The following is a 14,538-nucleotide window of genomic DNA, read 5'->3' as shown; positions in this document are numbered from 1 at the left end:
TTCTCCTCATAAATATCTTAAATGTGTTGCTCCCAACAGCTTTCCAGAGCATCCATAAAGGAGGACCCTCTGTAAATACATACATGTTTCCATAGCAAAAAAGCAATGTATTGGCTTTGTTTTCACTTTAAAATATCAGTGTGCTTTTTGGCCCTTGAAGCCAGGCATCTGTGTGACAGCTGGCTTTGCTGGGCATTTTCTTCCTCATAATTCTCAGAAGACTAAAGAGGATGAATGCTTCTAGTTACTTGGCTAAATCCTGGTCTGCTCAGATAGTACAGTTGAGTCCAGGGCATTTAAGCTTACATTACAAAATAAAAAGCCAGTAATCCTTTCTAGATGGCAAATGGCCTATCCCTGTGAAGAGACAAGCAGGGAAGGGCTTGATTCAGCCCAGAATCAGTTCTTAGAGTGTTGCTAGGTTAATCTAAAATAGTCGATCTGCAGGTGATGGTGTGGCTATAGATCTAGTACTGGTATGCCCAAATGTGAGGTGTTTCAAGATTAGGGCAAGCAACCAAAATATCCTTGTGGGATAGCAAACATAGAAAGTCAAATGGAACCTGAGAAGAATGTGGAAAAAAGAGGAAAGGAACTACCTGGCTGTCAAACAAAAATTTATTACTAACAATGATGGTGAGACTGCATCAAAAAAGCCAAAATATGTGAACTGGTACCACTCTTAAAATTAACTTTTCTTGTCTTTTCTTGCACTTCATATAAGTTGTATCTACTAAAGTGGGTGTGACTGTGCTGTTGATGGGTACTTGTCATGCTTTGTCTTTTTCTTACCAGCTGCTGCACTGGTAAATCTCTTACTCTTGGGCCCACTAATTTAGTTGGTGTCTATTTAATCTTGAATGTGAATGAGCCTGAAACTGGTGGATTGCATTTGTGCTGCCAAAACAAATACGTTGTGTGTGTGCATGTGCGTGCGTGTGTTTATTTTAGAAATCTGATTTTAGAGACTATAAATATTATTTATAAGCTTTATAGGGCCATTCTGTATATATTCTTCCTCTGCCAGCCAGGTATGCTGTACTTTTAACTTCTGAATCCTCTGTCAACTTTTTAAACATCAATTTAGCATTTTAGAAACAAAGTCTGACTGAGGAATAATACAGTTAATATATCTAAAAGATATTAGATACAGTAAATCATTTTCAAAAGAAAAATAAATGTTAATGGTAACTCTTCACTGTGTGATGGATTCCCCACTTTTCTGGTGTCTACTAGTAATTGATTAGTTTGAACACAGAGACCAAATTCGCTGCCTTTGTTTACTTTCTAAAGAGCACAACAAGTAATTTTTCTCCTTTGTCATAGTCTTCTACACAAAAGTTGTGGGAAGAACTCTTTTTCTGTATTGCCAGGTACATTTATCATTAATTGAAACGTTTGTACCAACAACAAAGAACCCCGTGGAACTTAAAAAATAATAGATTTAAGTGACATTAGCTCTTGTGGACTAGAGCCCATCATTCTCATTTCTACTGGCATCACCTGCATCACCCAAATCAGGTTTTACCTACTCCAGAAGAATTCCCTGGGGCATCCAGCCATTTCCAACTTGTCACATTTTTTGGTGATCCCGCTATTCTAACAATGGCTAAACACTGCATTTTAATTTGAAATGGTTTATTTAACATTGTGAAAAACAATAGGTTTCTGATTAGATCTTTCTCTCTGTCTGTACATTGCCTAGCATGGCTGAAGCATCCACCTATTGGAACGTATTCACTTACATTTATTCACAAATGCCTCAATTACTCTGACACTTTTATATACATATAGAAATAAGGAAGGAAGGGTTGTGAGCACCAGTGGGAGGAAGAACATGAGTGTGTGAATGGGAGGGAGAGCAGAAGAGTGCTCAACCATGCATACTAATTACTGCTGAACAGATAATCTTCCTTGATGCAGCAGACTTTGGCCTGAACTTACCTGTTCAGTTGTATCTCTTCCCTGGAACATCCCCCTCACCCCCCAGCATACTGTATAGAATGTGTTTCCTTTCCAGGCTCTTTGGTTTTGCTGTGCTGCTCTAACAGTGACTGCTGGTGTCTCCCTTATTGAGCTCCCTCCAAATTCATTAAACACTAAAGAAAGCTTTCGTTGACTGAGATTAATGATAATACTTTTGATTTGTATAGTGTTTCTCAGTATTCAAAGTGCTTCACATGCATTATTTTGCTGAAGTCCTCACAACAACCCTGTAAGGTGAGTGAATAGCATTATATGTAATACAGATGGGAGGTTGAGAAGGAGTGGCTTCCCTATGGCTATCTAGTGGATCCATGGCACAGGTGAACTTTGAACTGGGAACTTCTTGATGTGTGGTTTTGCTCTTTGCCACTGCACTACACCAGTTCTGAGTTCTCAGTCATATTGAGTTTGGAAACAGCAACTTTCTTGGGATTTGGCTTGCAACTTGTCCTGACACAACTGAATGGCATCTGATGTATTCCACCATTTGTATCCAAGCTTCACTTGAGAGACTACCACACTTCGTTAGAACTTGTGGTACAAGCTGGTATGCAAGAATATTGTATATATTGAACTGTGTGTTTGTTGGACACTTTTGGCCTCTGTGTTGCTACTAGTAGGGTGAGTGGCTGCTATCATAATGGACTCTGAGCTGCATATGTGGCATCGGTGGTACTGAAATGGGTTTTGAACCATTTCTGGGGCAATCCTGAGATTAGCAGACCCACAAGTTCCTCCCGCTTCTTGTCCTCTCTTTGTGTAACCCCCACCCCCATCATTGCTGACTTTTGTGCCATACATTTTTATAATCTGAATTTAGGAAGTAAAACCTTTCCTCTTCAGTTTTCTCTTTTTGTGAAGATTGTGCTTCATTATGTTTTTCAGGTTCTCTAAGCCAGCACCAATGTTTTTGGATGATTCCTTCAGAAAGTGGGCAAAGATCCGGGATTTTGTACCTCCTTTTGGAATTAAAGGACAAGGTAGGATGCAGACAATGGCAATACTTGGAAACCATTCTGCATTCCATAAATGACATAATTTTCATAATTTATTTACTTATGGATAGTGGGATTATTCAACACAGAATGTAAGATTTCAGATCATGGTTCTGGGTTCATGCTGTGAAATTAGCTCCATGAGGTCTGCTTGTTAAATGTGATTTCATTAAAATGGTGTGTGGGGAGGTGGTGCAATTTCACCTTAAAATCTGACTTCACACCGCAAATAGGAACAGGGCTGAGTGTAAATAAATTTGATAGCTCTATGTGAGGCAATATATTTTATTATGTATATAGTGGCATTAGTTGTCCTAATGAGAGGATGGTCTCAGAAACAGGAAGTTGCCATATAATCCTTGCACATGGTATAAAGAATAGTCCACACTTTCCCGATCTTTGCACCAAGCCACATTTTAGTCTGTGTAGGCACTTTGGGTTCTGTACATGTTTCTTCTCTTCCCATTAGAGATGCTTCCTTCCTAGTGAAGCTTATGATTAAATACAGCTGTGTAAATTGTCCAGAAGTGGTAGCTGCGTAAGCTGTTTAAAGTGCTGATGGAAGCTGGAATGTTTCATTGACTGCAAGAGAGTTACACCATCGCTTGTCTACCGGCTCCCAAGGTGTGCAGAAATACTGAGGAATACAGGTCTTGGCATTAGGTTGTTTTAGATCAAGCAGTCAACTGATCAGTTCTTCTGCCAAGCATCATCAAAATGGAGAAAGTTCAGCATAGGATGACTGAACATCTCTGGCAGTCTTTGCTTTGCATTTTCAGGCTGCTGCCAACTTGTGTCACCACCATGGTGTGATGTTAATCTAGGGTTTTATGTTGGATTTTCTTCAGTTAAAAACAGGAACTGCTATTACTTAAATGGCTGGGAGCTGAAGCAATGGGAGCAAAACAGTTGAATGGATTGTTTAATGCCCTCATGGGACAGAACTTTGTGCCAGGATTCAGTCTAAAGCAGCTTGTACATGTGGGAGGGAGGAATTATTACTCTCAGTAAACCAGTGTGCCTAATGGCTGTGCTGACAGGCCAGGAGCGTGAGAGAGGCAAATGGCACCCCTCTCGCCTCACACATCACTGGGAATTCTTGCATCAGCCTTTTCTGTTTATCCCAGGGGACACATTGGGGATGAATAATAGTAGCTTGATGATGGGATCTGCACTTCATTAAGGTCTTCAGTCAGGACTAGCCTGATGCTGGTTGAAATGGGACTTCAAGAAGAAGGTGCTGATAGCTGCCAGAACCACAGCAGGTTCAGAGATTGAGCAGCTAGTAAGAGAAAGATGTGCCAGTTTGGCATCAGAGGTCAGCTCTGATCCTTCATGAAGACACAAGCCATTGTCAAGAGAGTTGCACAGCTTAGTGCTCACCATGGGATGCACTTACTGTAAAAGTTCAGGAGCTTCAGCCTGTTTGCCAGCTGTTTGCTTTGAATTGGCACGGGGATTAACTTGCTTTGTTCTGCCAGCTTTGGATCATCCTGGCTGCAATAAACATAGTCTGCTTGGTTACTTTTCATAGTTCCAAACTGTTGTGCCAAGCAGTTTCATTCTATTCATTACGTAAGTAGATTGTAGAACTCAGAAATGTCTCAGAATGAAATTTTGTCCCAGATCAGTGCAGAGACCCTACAGCACAGAGTCCTGGCCAGCAAACAGTTAAATGCTATCCATAATAGAGTATATTTTAATAAAGACTCTTAGGTCTGGTGTGCTACAAAATAATCATTCTGAAACCAGCAAAATGTACCAGGATGATTTTTACCTGCCAAATCACAATTGGAGATGAGCAACAGAGGTCAGGAATAAATATTCTTAATCCTTGGGGTTTTTTTCCCCTTTCTTTTCTAACATTTGATGAAAAATGTTTTCTGTGCTTACATTGGAGGCTTACTTAGGTCATAAATACAATTGCTGATGAAGCTTCATTCACAGAGGTTGGGGGGAACTCTGCCAAGTCTCAACTGAAAAGATTTGTTGCTAGCTATGGCTTAAAAGAAAAGCCTCCAATATACCTTTTGTGCTGTGGTCCTGTATTTTACTCCCAGTTCCATCAGGTCCATTGTATCTCCTCCTCTGGCTATTTAATGATAGTTTGCTTGTTTGTTTGTTTGTTTATTCATTCATTCATTCATTCATTTGATTTCTACCCCTCCTTTCTACAAAACATGGCACTCATGCAGCTTACAAAACAGTTTAAGATAGATTAAAACAATAAAACACATTAAAATACACTTGCTTTAAGTGCATTTCTTTAAGTACCTTACTGACTGTTGCTTTTGGTGCTCCCTGCTTGCTGAAGTGGATTCCCTGTGTCCCTTTGGAGAGATGATATTTCTGTGATGCATCATTTGGAGCAGTGCATTGGGTCTTAAGTCTAATCATTTGCTTTTCTGATTGTATAGATGTTTCTCTTTTGGTGCACCTAGAGAGCATATTTCTAGTTCCCGAGTAATATTTGCCTCTATTGGAGTACCTTTGGAAGGATGTGTATGAAAAATATTGTGTTAGAATTCTTTACCTGTGTGAATTGAGCAAAATGTTTAACAAAACATGTTCTCTTGATGGCTCTCCCTCATGGGATTGCTTATGGGACTATCCAAAAAAAATATTTGGAGATGGTCAGTTTCAACCTATCATTTTTCACATATGCGCCTCTACAGGAATCATTCGAGGAGCATTCCTGTGGAGGCACATGTTACGTCAGAGAAGGCCTGAGTCAGTGTTGCCCATTTGCTTTTATGAGCTCTACACGATGGAAAGCTATGCATGCACACTTGGAAGTATTGACCTCCAGGGCATACTGAAACGTGCAGATCTGAGCACTACCAAACACAGTCTATGCCATTCACTTCCCTGAACATTCCTTTAGTTTCATAGCAGCCTCTTTTCACATCTGGAGTACTGACATAAATATTACTTTATCTCTGCTGATAAAATACAGATGCATGCTGACATCAAAATTGAAATTTGCACTGAACCAAACTATTTGTCTTTACACCTCCTTCTTGGCTTCCTGCCCAGATCTGTGCCTGGAGGAGTTGAAGTTCTATGAGAAGGAGTTCTCACCCATTTTTACTCCCTCTGCCACTTCCTGCATTGACTGACATTTTTTCAGACTCCTGTGTTATGGTAACCATCCTACACAAGTTGATGGGGTTTTCTAGTCCCTTTCTTTCATAAATGGATCTCTTGCCATCTGGAATAGGTTTAGGTTTACATCTTTGTCTGCCTTGAAAACCGTAGTCAAAGGGCATAATCTGTTCTACCCCAACCCTCTTCCTTAAGGCAGTGTCTTATAAATGTCAAGCCCTCTTCAGATTAACCTACACTGTTCACATTAATCTGTGCCATGAGACTAAAGAAATTAAGGTAAGGTGCATTTTGCCAGAGGAATACTTAGTTTAACAGTAAGGCAACTTATACTGGGTTTTGGCTACCTAGGAAGTTGTAGGCTGCATTGTGCAGGTATAGCATCCTCTTGTGCTGACACAACAAGATGACAATGTTACACCACACTGGTGCAGGAGGCAATGTTGTACACTCAAAACAGCTTTTGAGCTGATGTCACTGTAGTACTGGATATTTCTGCATATACATAGAACTGCTTACAACATGGGAGGAAAATTCTGTACCCATAATGGGTACAGCTTTGTTAAATCTGGGTTTTAGCTTTGCTTATATCAACTGCAGGCAGAATTGCATATTCACCATTTAAACTCCATTTTGAGCAAAACCCAGTTGCTTCTCTGCTAGACTGAGGTTAAAAAGCGAAACTCATTCATTACCATGTAGACCAGTGTTTCCTAACCATGGGTCCCAGTTTATGTTGGATTACACTACCAGCAAATGGGCAGGGTTTATGGGAGTTATAGTCCAAAATCTGGGGACTCAAAAGTTGGAACCACTGAACTAGACACTGGTAATATCAAACATGAATCTGCCTTACAGACCTGGGAGGGATATTCATGTTTTAGCTATCATGCTTGCATTTGACTATTTTCTCCTTACAGCGATACTGTACATGTGTTCAAATTTATATCCCTGCCTTCCCTTCCTCTTTAAGACATGAATAGGGGACCTGTGGTGAGGTGTAAATGCCTATTGCAGGGCTGGGGAACCTGTGACCCTCCAGGTGGTGTTGGACTCCAATTCCCATCAGCCCCATCCAGCCTAGCCAGTGGTGAAGGATGATGGGAGTACTAGTTCATCATGTGGAGGACTATGTGGAGTCCTATAGGCTTCCATTTTTCTGTAGAACAATGGCTGTTTCTTTGGCTTTAGCCTAGGAAGTTACTAGATCATATATTCTAAGAACCTTGTTACTATGATATTACTTGCTCTGCTCTAGAAGATTGGAAAATGTGAGGGCAACATTTCATTGCTTGCTTTCTATGGTCTTGTGTAGTTGGATCTTGACTTCAGCTTGACTTGAGATCCGTGAGTTTCTGGGGGAGAAAAGGTAAATATTTGAGAATTAGGCAAGCAGTGACCACACGGAGAGCCAGCCCTCCTGTATCTTTGAAGTGGAAGTGTGGAGGACTTCTGCACAACACATAAACACTTGTTTCTGCTTGTTAAGTTCCAACTCCAGCTATGAGAGCAATGAGAAGAAGAATGTCTCTTCTCTCCCTACTACTCCCAGAGTCAATGACTCAGTTTGGATGGTCGCGTAGGGAGAAGAAGCCATCATGGCTTCTCCTCCTGCCCATGCATGTGCTGCATGTGTGATGGGCATTTGCATAATTTCCTGTGATGCAGCATGGGTTGGTGTGTTGTCCGAACCTGGTGCACAGCAGGGGTGGCTTCATACCTACCCTACAACCCAATAGGGGTAGCACGGTGAGTACGAAGCCACCCCCGCCACCAGACACGGCCAACCCACCAACCCCCACTGCATCGTGAGGAATTATGCCAACGGTGGTTGTACGCACGGTGTGGGGGCAGGGCGAGAAGCCACAATGGCTTCTTCCCCCTACGTGATTGTCCCCCACCCCCCCATGACAGTCTTGGTTTGCATGACACAACAAGCCATCGTGGGTAACTAACCACAATGGGTCGTCATGTCAGCTGAACCAAGACTGCTTCCCGCAGGATGGCTTATTTTTCAGCAACAAGCCACCCTGAAAACCCGTGGCTTGTTCTAGGGGTCGTTTGATCCATGCTTGGTTGTCGTGTTGTCCTAACCTGGGAGAGCAATTTCATTGTGGTTTGTTGAAAAGTGCCATTGAGTCTTCGTGCAAGAGCAGCCAAAAACACCGCCATTCCTCTCCTTGCAAGTGATCTTGCTTCCCAAAGTCGGCTTAGCAATATATTGGGCTGCGGCAGCCTTTGCCCTGCCTCCTTCCTCGGCAGTCTCCTCCCTCACCTCCCACAGTTTTTCACTACTTCAGTTGTTAGCAGAGTAGTTTTTTCTTGCCCAGGTGAGCCAGCTGTGTGTAATCTGCACAGTGGCCTTGAAGGAGCTGGTTATCCTGCCTCCAGAAAGCAGGGAGGGAAGAGGAAGGCTTCAGCAGAAAAACTGCTCAAGAAGTCAGGCCACGGGATGGGAGTGGGTGGGGTGGGGAAGACTTGGCGACATGAGCTCAATGAGATTTCCCTGTCTGAAGCAACAAGGGCAGAAGGGAGGGTGGGTGAAAGCAGCTTTATCAAAGGGCTGGGGGAGGGGGCACTGGCTGCAACACAAACCGCTACCTGGGGAGTCAGATAGTGGGGGGGGGGCAGAATCGGAGTGAGGGCAGGAGACACTTTATAGAGGGAGGGGGAAGAGGGGGACTGGATGAATGAAACAAGCAGCAAGGGCAGACGAAGATAGTGCCTAATTAAAAAAAATGCAAAAGGGCATGAAGAGGTTTATAGTTTTTATTAGAAATAGAAGTAGGTATCAGCAGGCACAGGGTGGGGGTACAATTGGAAAATGTTCTGAAGGAGCCAGCAAAGGCAACCTATGCCCCAAACATGTAGTGGCCTAGTAGTGAAAAGGCTGCTGACATAGTAAGGGATTATGGGATGCAGATTGTGCTGTAAAGGCTCCTGGGATATATACTGGAGCCAGCTGGAGGACTGAGGGAGAAGGAGTGGGAGAACAAGCCATGGCAAGCCCAATAGTCTGTCAAGTGTATTTGCAAACCTGCCTAATGTGATGTTTCTGGTGGGTTCCTAGCCTTTTTGGCTTTTGAAAATAGTTTTTCAGCCTTTTCTGGCTCTTTTTCTAGAATGCCAGAGGGCATTTGCAATGTGTATGGCAAAGACCCTTCCAATATTTTTTGTGTCCAACGTACACATGCTAATGTTAGCTAGCTCTCCATACATTAACTCCCTCCTTCATCACACTATCTCTCTACCTGTACTTTTTAGGGGAAGAATTGTGCAGTTTGACTGGGTTTTTGGAGTATTTTTGTCCTACATTATAATACTGGGGGTGGGGGGCTGAACGGGGTTCACCTGCAGCTTTTCCACCAGGCAAAAAAGGCTATTTGGCTAGTTGAACATAGAAAGTGACTCAGTATCCTATGACATATTAAAGTTTTATATTGTTCTGGAATCAGTATTTAAAGATTTTTTTACCCTGTGGGATAGAAATTCCATGAATACTGACTGGAACTTCCCAAGAGAAAATAGAGCACTCTAAAACTGCCAGTCAAGGAGAGAAGGAAAAATAAATGCAGGTCTCTTACTTGGGAGTTACCCTTTTCTTAATCATGATGAACGTAAAAGCATGCATTCTGGATGAGGCCTTAGTTGAAGCCCACATATCTTCATAGGCCTATTTTCCACCAAAACGTCCCTTGAAATCCCCTTTGAAGTTTTCCCTAATACCCAAGACCCTAGAAATAGCTTTCACGCCCCTGACAAAAATTCTAGAAGGCTGAGGATAAAAAAATATATACTCTCTAAGGAATTAGAAAAGGAAAGGTATGTTCCATGTATAAATACATCTAGATGTTGCTTTACATCAAATTTTGATGCCCATCCATATATGTTCGAACTCATCTGTCTAGTTTCTTGGGGTCCTGGCTTAGTGCTATCATGCTAAATTGGGGACTCAGAAAGTTTAAACTCTCAAAGCAGGTACAACATAAACTAGATGTACCCTGCATTGGCATTTTACATCTAGCTATGAAAACTTCATGCATCTGTTACTGGTTTCACAGTTGGTCACATCTGGAAAGTAGATGAGCAGGAAACCAATCCAAGCTGAAAGTGTTGGCATCTGTGGATGGACAGATGTGTGCTGAATGTACATCTGATTAGGGGTGTAGTGAGCATTTGGGCAGGGACACTCGTATTGCTGAGCATCCCTGCAGGAATGCTTATAAACAAGATAGAGATGAGCACAGGTGTGCCTTCATCCTGGGAGCCTCTGCTCCCCACTTTCCTAGCTCGAATCCAAGTCCCAGAAACGTACCTTGGAGCAGAGCAGGAGGAAGTGATAGAGGTGGCAGGTACTCCCCAGGCCCTTATGAAGTGTCTTTTCCTGCCCAAGACTGGGACTAGAACTGCAAGTCCCAAAATCCTCTGCAGGAAATTGACTGCTTTTGGAGCAAGCTGTGGGATGCTTTTGCATCTCTAATCTCGTCTCTTCAAAAGCCTCCACATAGAAGTGCCATTCATTGCTTAAGTGTGGCCTCTTCCCAAGCTGGGCTCTAGTCTTTTTCCTTATTCAGTGAACAAAGCTAGTTGTCAAACTTAATAGATATATAAAAAGGGCTACATTCTGTTTAGTATGTTTTCCATTTATGACATTCAGCATCTGTTTGCATGGGTGTCTGTATTGGCTTTGTTCCAGAATCAACCATCCCACAAAATAATGCACTTGTTTAAAGAGGCACAGTGTGGCACAGAATTACCCTGTGCGATGCACACGTTGTTCTGGCATAGTACAAATTCTTACACTGCAGTTGCTTTTATGTGCAATGTCTTGTTCTGGCAAAGCTGTAAGCCCACAAGGCTCTGAACAAGGCCTGTAGGAGAGACCTGTACCCAAGTCCCTTAGCAAGTAACCAGATTCCAAGTTGCGAAGGCTGGGTCAAGCCGGGTGACGTAGTCAGGACTTGGGAGAGCTCCCATTGCCAATTTCTGGAAGCAATGGAAGTTGTCTGATGAAAGGTCGGAGGTTTGTGCTGTACATTTAACTGTATTGGTGCAGGTAAAGAACTGTTAGGGGGAATGCGAGATGCGTGTGCCTTCCAGAACTCCATCTAACTCTTCCTCTCTACCTGATGCAAAATACTTGTGTATTTCTCAGACCTTCAGAATTCTTATTCCTACATTTTTTGCTACTTCGTTATACGAGCAAACAGTGCTTGCATGTTCAGAATTCCATTTAAATGCTTCTAGGCTGATTTTGTGGCACATAAAAAGAGTCAGGGCGATCCATTCACCCAAACCAGTTGTGATCAAGTCATTTGGGTGAATGGAAGGGCATATTTGATTTTGATTTTTCTGGTGTAAATATGATCAGCTTTCCTAGCACCTGATAGTGTTTCACAAACCTGTTCCAGAAGCTTCCCATGTAAGGTCAAACTCATGATAATTGCAGGTGCATAGTGCTGTTAGGTGTTCACTTCCAGAGAGTTTAGGTGAATGTGTTTACCATTTTAGCCCAAGCGAATTCTTCAAATGGAATCCAGTGGAAGATACAATATTGAGATTAACTTTTTCTCACTGTACACTGTTTTGGAACACTTTGTATGAAAGACACAATGTAAACTTAGACGGAGCTGACTCATGTGGCAAGATGACCAAACTTGCTTGGAACACCATCCATCAGTGGTTGTTGATCTCTAGAAATGGGTGCTGAGTCATTAAGCCCAGTGACTGTTTATCCAACTGTAATGTAAAAGGGGAGTGAGAGCAGCACATTGGAGAAGGGAGGCTGAGCATTCCCTGGAGGGGAACTCTTATGTTTTAGAACTCTGGCAGGATCCCCGCTCATTCTGGGTATGTTGGCTTTAGAGTACAGCAGGATGACCCTAGGGTTTTGCTAGGATTTGGGGGTGGTAGTATCTGTAGCTGTACCTCTTACAGAGCTGCATTAGTTTGAAGGCTGGAGTAAGATTTTGTGAGTTACCAAGTTACTCAGGAGTGACAGAAATGAAATAACATCTGCAAGAGTTGGAGTCAACCTGGGCCATAAATCTACAAGTCCACTGCCTATGCAGTCTTATTCCCTGAGCACTATTTAGGAATTGGTATTGTTATTTATATCCCAGTTTTTCAGTTTTCTATGGTGCCCCCTTGCAACACACACCTGATTCATTAACTTATAGAAGCTGGCACTGACAAATGCAAAATACAAGAATGTATAAATGGACCAGATAGCTATTGAAACCAATATGACAGGGGTGGGGCACTTTTTTATATGTTGAGGGCTGCATTCCCTCAGGGGAATTCTCTTGGGGTAGACATGTCAGAGGTGGGCAGGACTGAGGTCAATAGTGGGTCAAAGCCAAATGTGGGCAAGGCCAGAGCTGGCAGAAGGCCACAACATTTCTTTATGCAAACCCCTTTTTCTCTGCCACTTCTTCCTCCACCTCTTCCTTCTCTCTTTTTCTCTCCCCACTTTATCTTTCTCTCCTCACCACCCCTCCATTGCAGTAAGGCTTAGAAAAAAGCTTTCATTTGTGTGAATGGGACCTTTTTCTAAACCTCATTTCCACATAGGGCATTTCTGTGGGATGGCAGCACATGGGGAGGGGTGGGCTGACCCTTTGCTCTGTTTACTCTGACCAGCAAGGTCTCAGGTAAGGGTTTTCTCCAGCTCTGCTTACTGAGGATTGAGTCTGGGACATTAGGCAGACAAAGCATGTGCTTTACCAATGAGCCCTCCCCTATGTAAGCCATGTGTTTATTTTAAGCATTTCCCTGTCTTTACTGGAATGCTTCATTTAGCTATTCAGTAGCACTAATAGTTAAGGAAGAGTATTTGTGCTGATTTTGGAGAAATGTGTGTTCTAACTTATTATGGTAACTTATTATTAGACCACCCTGCTCCCTAAATGTGATATGGAAAGCTAAAAAAAGAAAAAGAAAAAAGAATGGTCTGTTCAGCTACACATACTTGTTTATATATAAAAAAAAGGTTTATAAAAACTTGCAATAGGACCCCAAACCTGTTGTTATTACTGAGCTAATATTCATTTGGGAAAGCATGTAGGCAAAAACTGTGACTTCACTGAGGGGAGGCTCCAGTGCATGATAATTCTCCTTAGACCCAGCCATACCATTAGGCAAAGTGAGATGACTGCCACTGGCAGCTGATGAAATAGTTAGTTATTTAATGTATTGTTGTTGTATTTCTGCTGCCAAGGAGATGGGGAAGTGCTTATGAGATTTTCAGGTACCAGGTACCAAAATAACTTGTTTTACCTTGGGTACTATGCACCTGGGGTGGGGTTGGGGGCTCCATTTGCTCCTCTGCCCAGGGGGCAAAATGTCTTCAGCTGGCCCTGCTTCCCATTTAGTGCCATGCCATGTATCACCTAGATGTCCTTGATTATAATAAGCTCTTGTATCATGACTAGGGATAAGTCACTGAGAAATGCGTTTCTTTTTTGGCTCAGCGGAGTTCTGCGCCATGTACAACTTGCTTTGCATCTGCAACCCAAGCTGCAGGCTGTTCCCCAAATTCCAGGGACTTTTTGGTGCATTTTTGGAAGGACCTGCAATTTATGCAAATTATGGCCAAATTTGAGCAAATTGCAGAACCTTGAAAAATGTGCAAAATGCCTGGAAAATCCACAAACTGACCTAATTCATTGTATATAAGAGTCGAGCATTGCAGTGGGAACCCAAAGGAAGTCTGGGGGGCCAAGCTTAGGAAAACTAATTGAACTCCACCCCTCAAACAGATTTCTCCAACAGTCTATCTTGCTTCAAAAACAGAGATTCATTTCTGAAAAGTCACATTCAGCACTTCTACATGTGCATACTAGGGTGCTAGGATGCTAGATTGGTGAGAACAGGGTCTTTTCTGTGGCAGCACGAGAACTGTAGAACTCCCTCACTCCTTAGGGAAGTTAGACTGGCCCCATCTTTATTTAGTTTTAGGCAGGCTGTTAAGATTTTTCTGTTCCGCTCAGCCTTTGAATGGTTTTAAATGCAATTAACTCCATTTTTTGTTTGTAAAGATGGTTATTTCCTGCTCTTAATTTGTTTCTACACAAATAATATTATTGATATTGATGATGATTATACAATATTGATATTGTTTTAAAGTTTTAAAATTGTATGTCACCTTGGGGGCCTTTTTGGCTGAAAAGCAACCCATAAATAGCTCTATGAATGAATGAACAAACGAACGAACGAATGAATGAATGAATGAATGAATGAATCATGAATAACCAATCTGCCTCAGGCAACAAGGGTTTGTGGTACACCTGGAAAGGAGAAGGAGCTCATTGGCCTGGCATTGGCATAGAGATGGGTGTCTACACGTCTGCCTACCTCTCCTGTGCTATGTTGCTGCTTACTCCCTGGCTCAGTAGAGACAAACCACACCAATGCACTGTGGGGATTGCATATAAACTGTAGTGCATACTAG

The 14,538-nt window shown here is 42.4% G+C and overlaps 1 protein-coding gene across 9 annotated transcripts in view; it reads left to right on the top strand.

Annotated features, from left to right (window-relative positions):
- The window catches only part of ST3GAL3 (ST3 beta-galactoside alpha-2,3-sialyltransferase 3), a 250,057-nt gene that overhangs the window by 134,979 nt on the left and 100,540 nt on the right, over positions 1-14,538 (top strand). For all 9 annotated transcript variants that reach the window (XM_084852774.1, XM_084852769.1, XM_084852770.1 and 6 more), the window contains one exon: positions 2,872-2,966. In XM_084852774.1, coding sequence (XP_084708900.1) covers positions 2,872-2,966 — 95 coding nt within the window. The remainder of the gene's footprint in view (positions 1-2,871; positions 2,967-14,538) is intronic.

The sequence above is a fragment of the Heloderma suspectum genome, chromosome 4 (genome assembly GCF_057233095.1).
Source record: "Heloderma suspectum isolate Gila_16-S chromosome 4, 16-S_ref, whole genome shotgun sequence".
Classification (NCBI taxonomy): domain Eukaryota; kingdom Metazoa; phylum Chordata; class Lepidosauria; order Squamata; family Helodermatidae; genus Heloderma; species Heloderma suspectum.
This window is presented reverse-complemented; position numbering and strand designations above follow the sequence as displayed.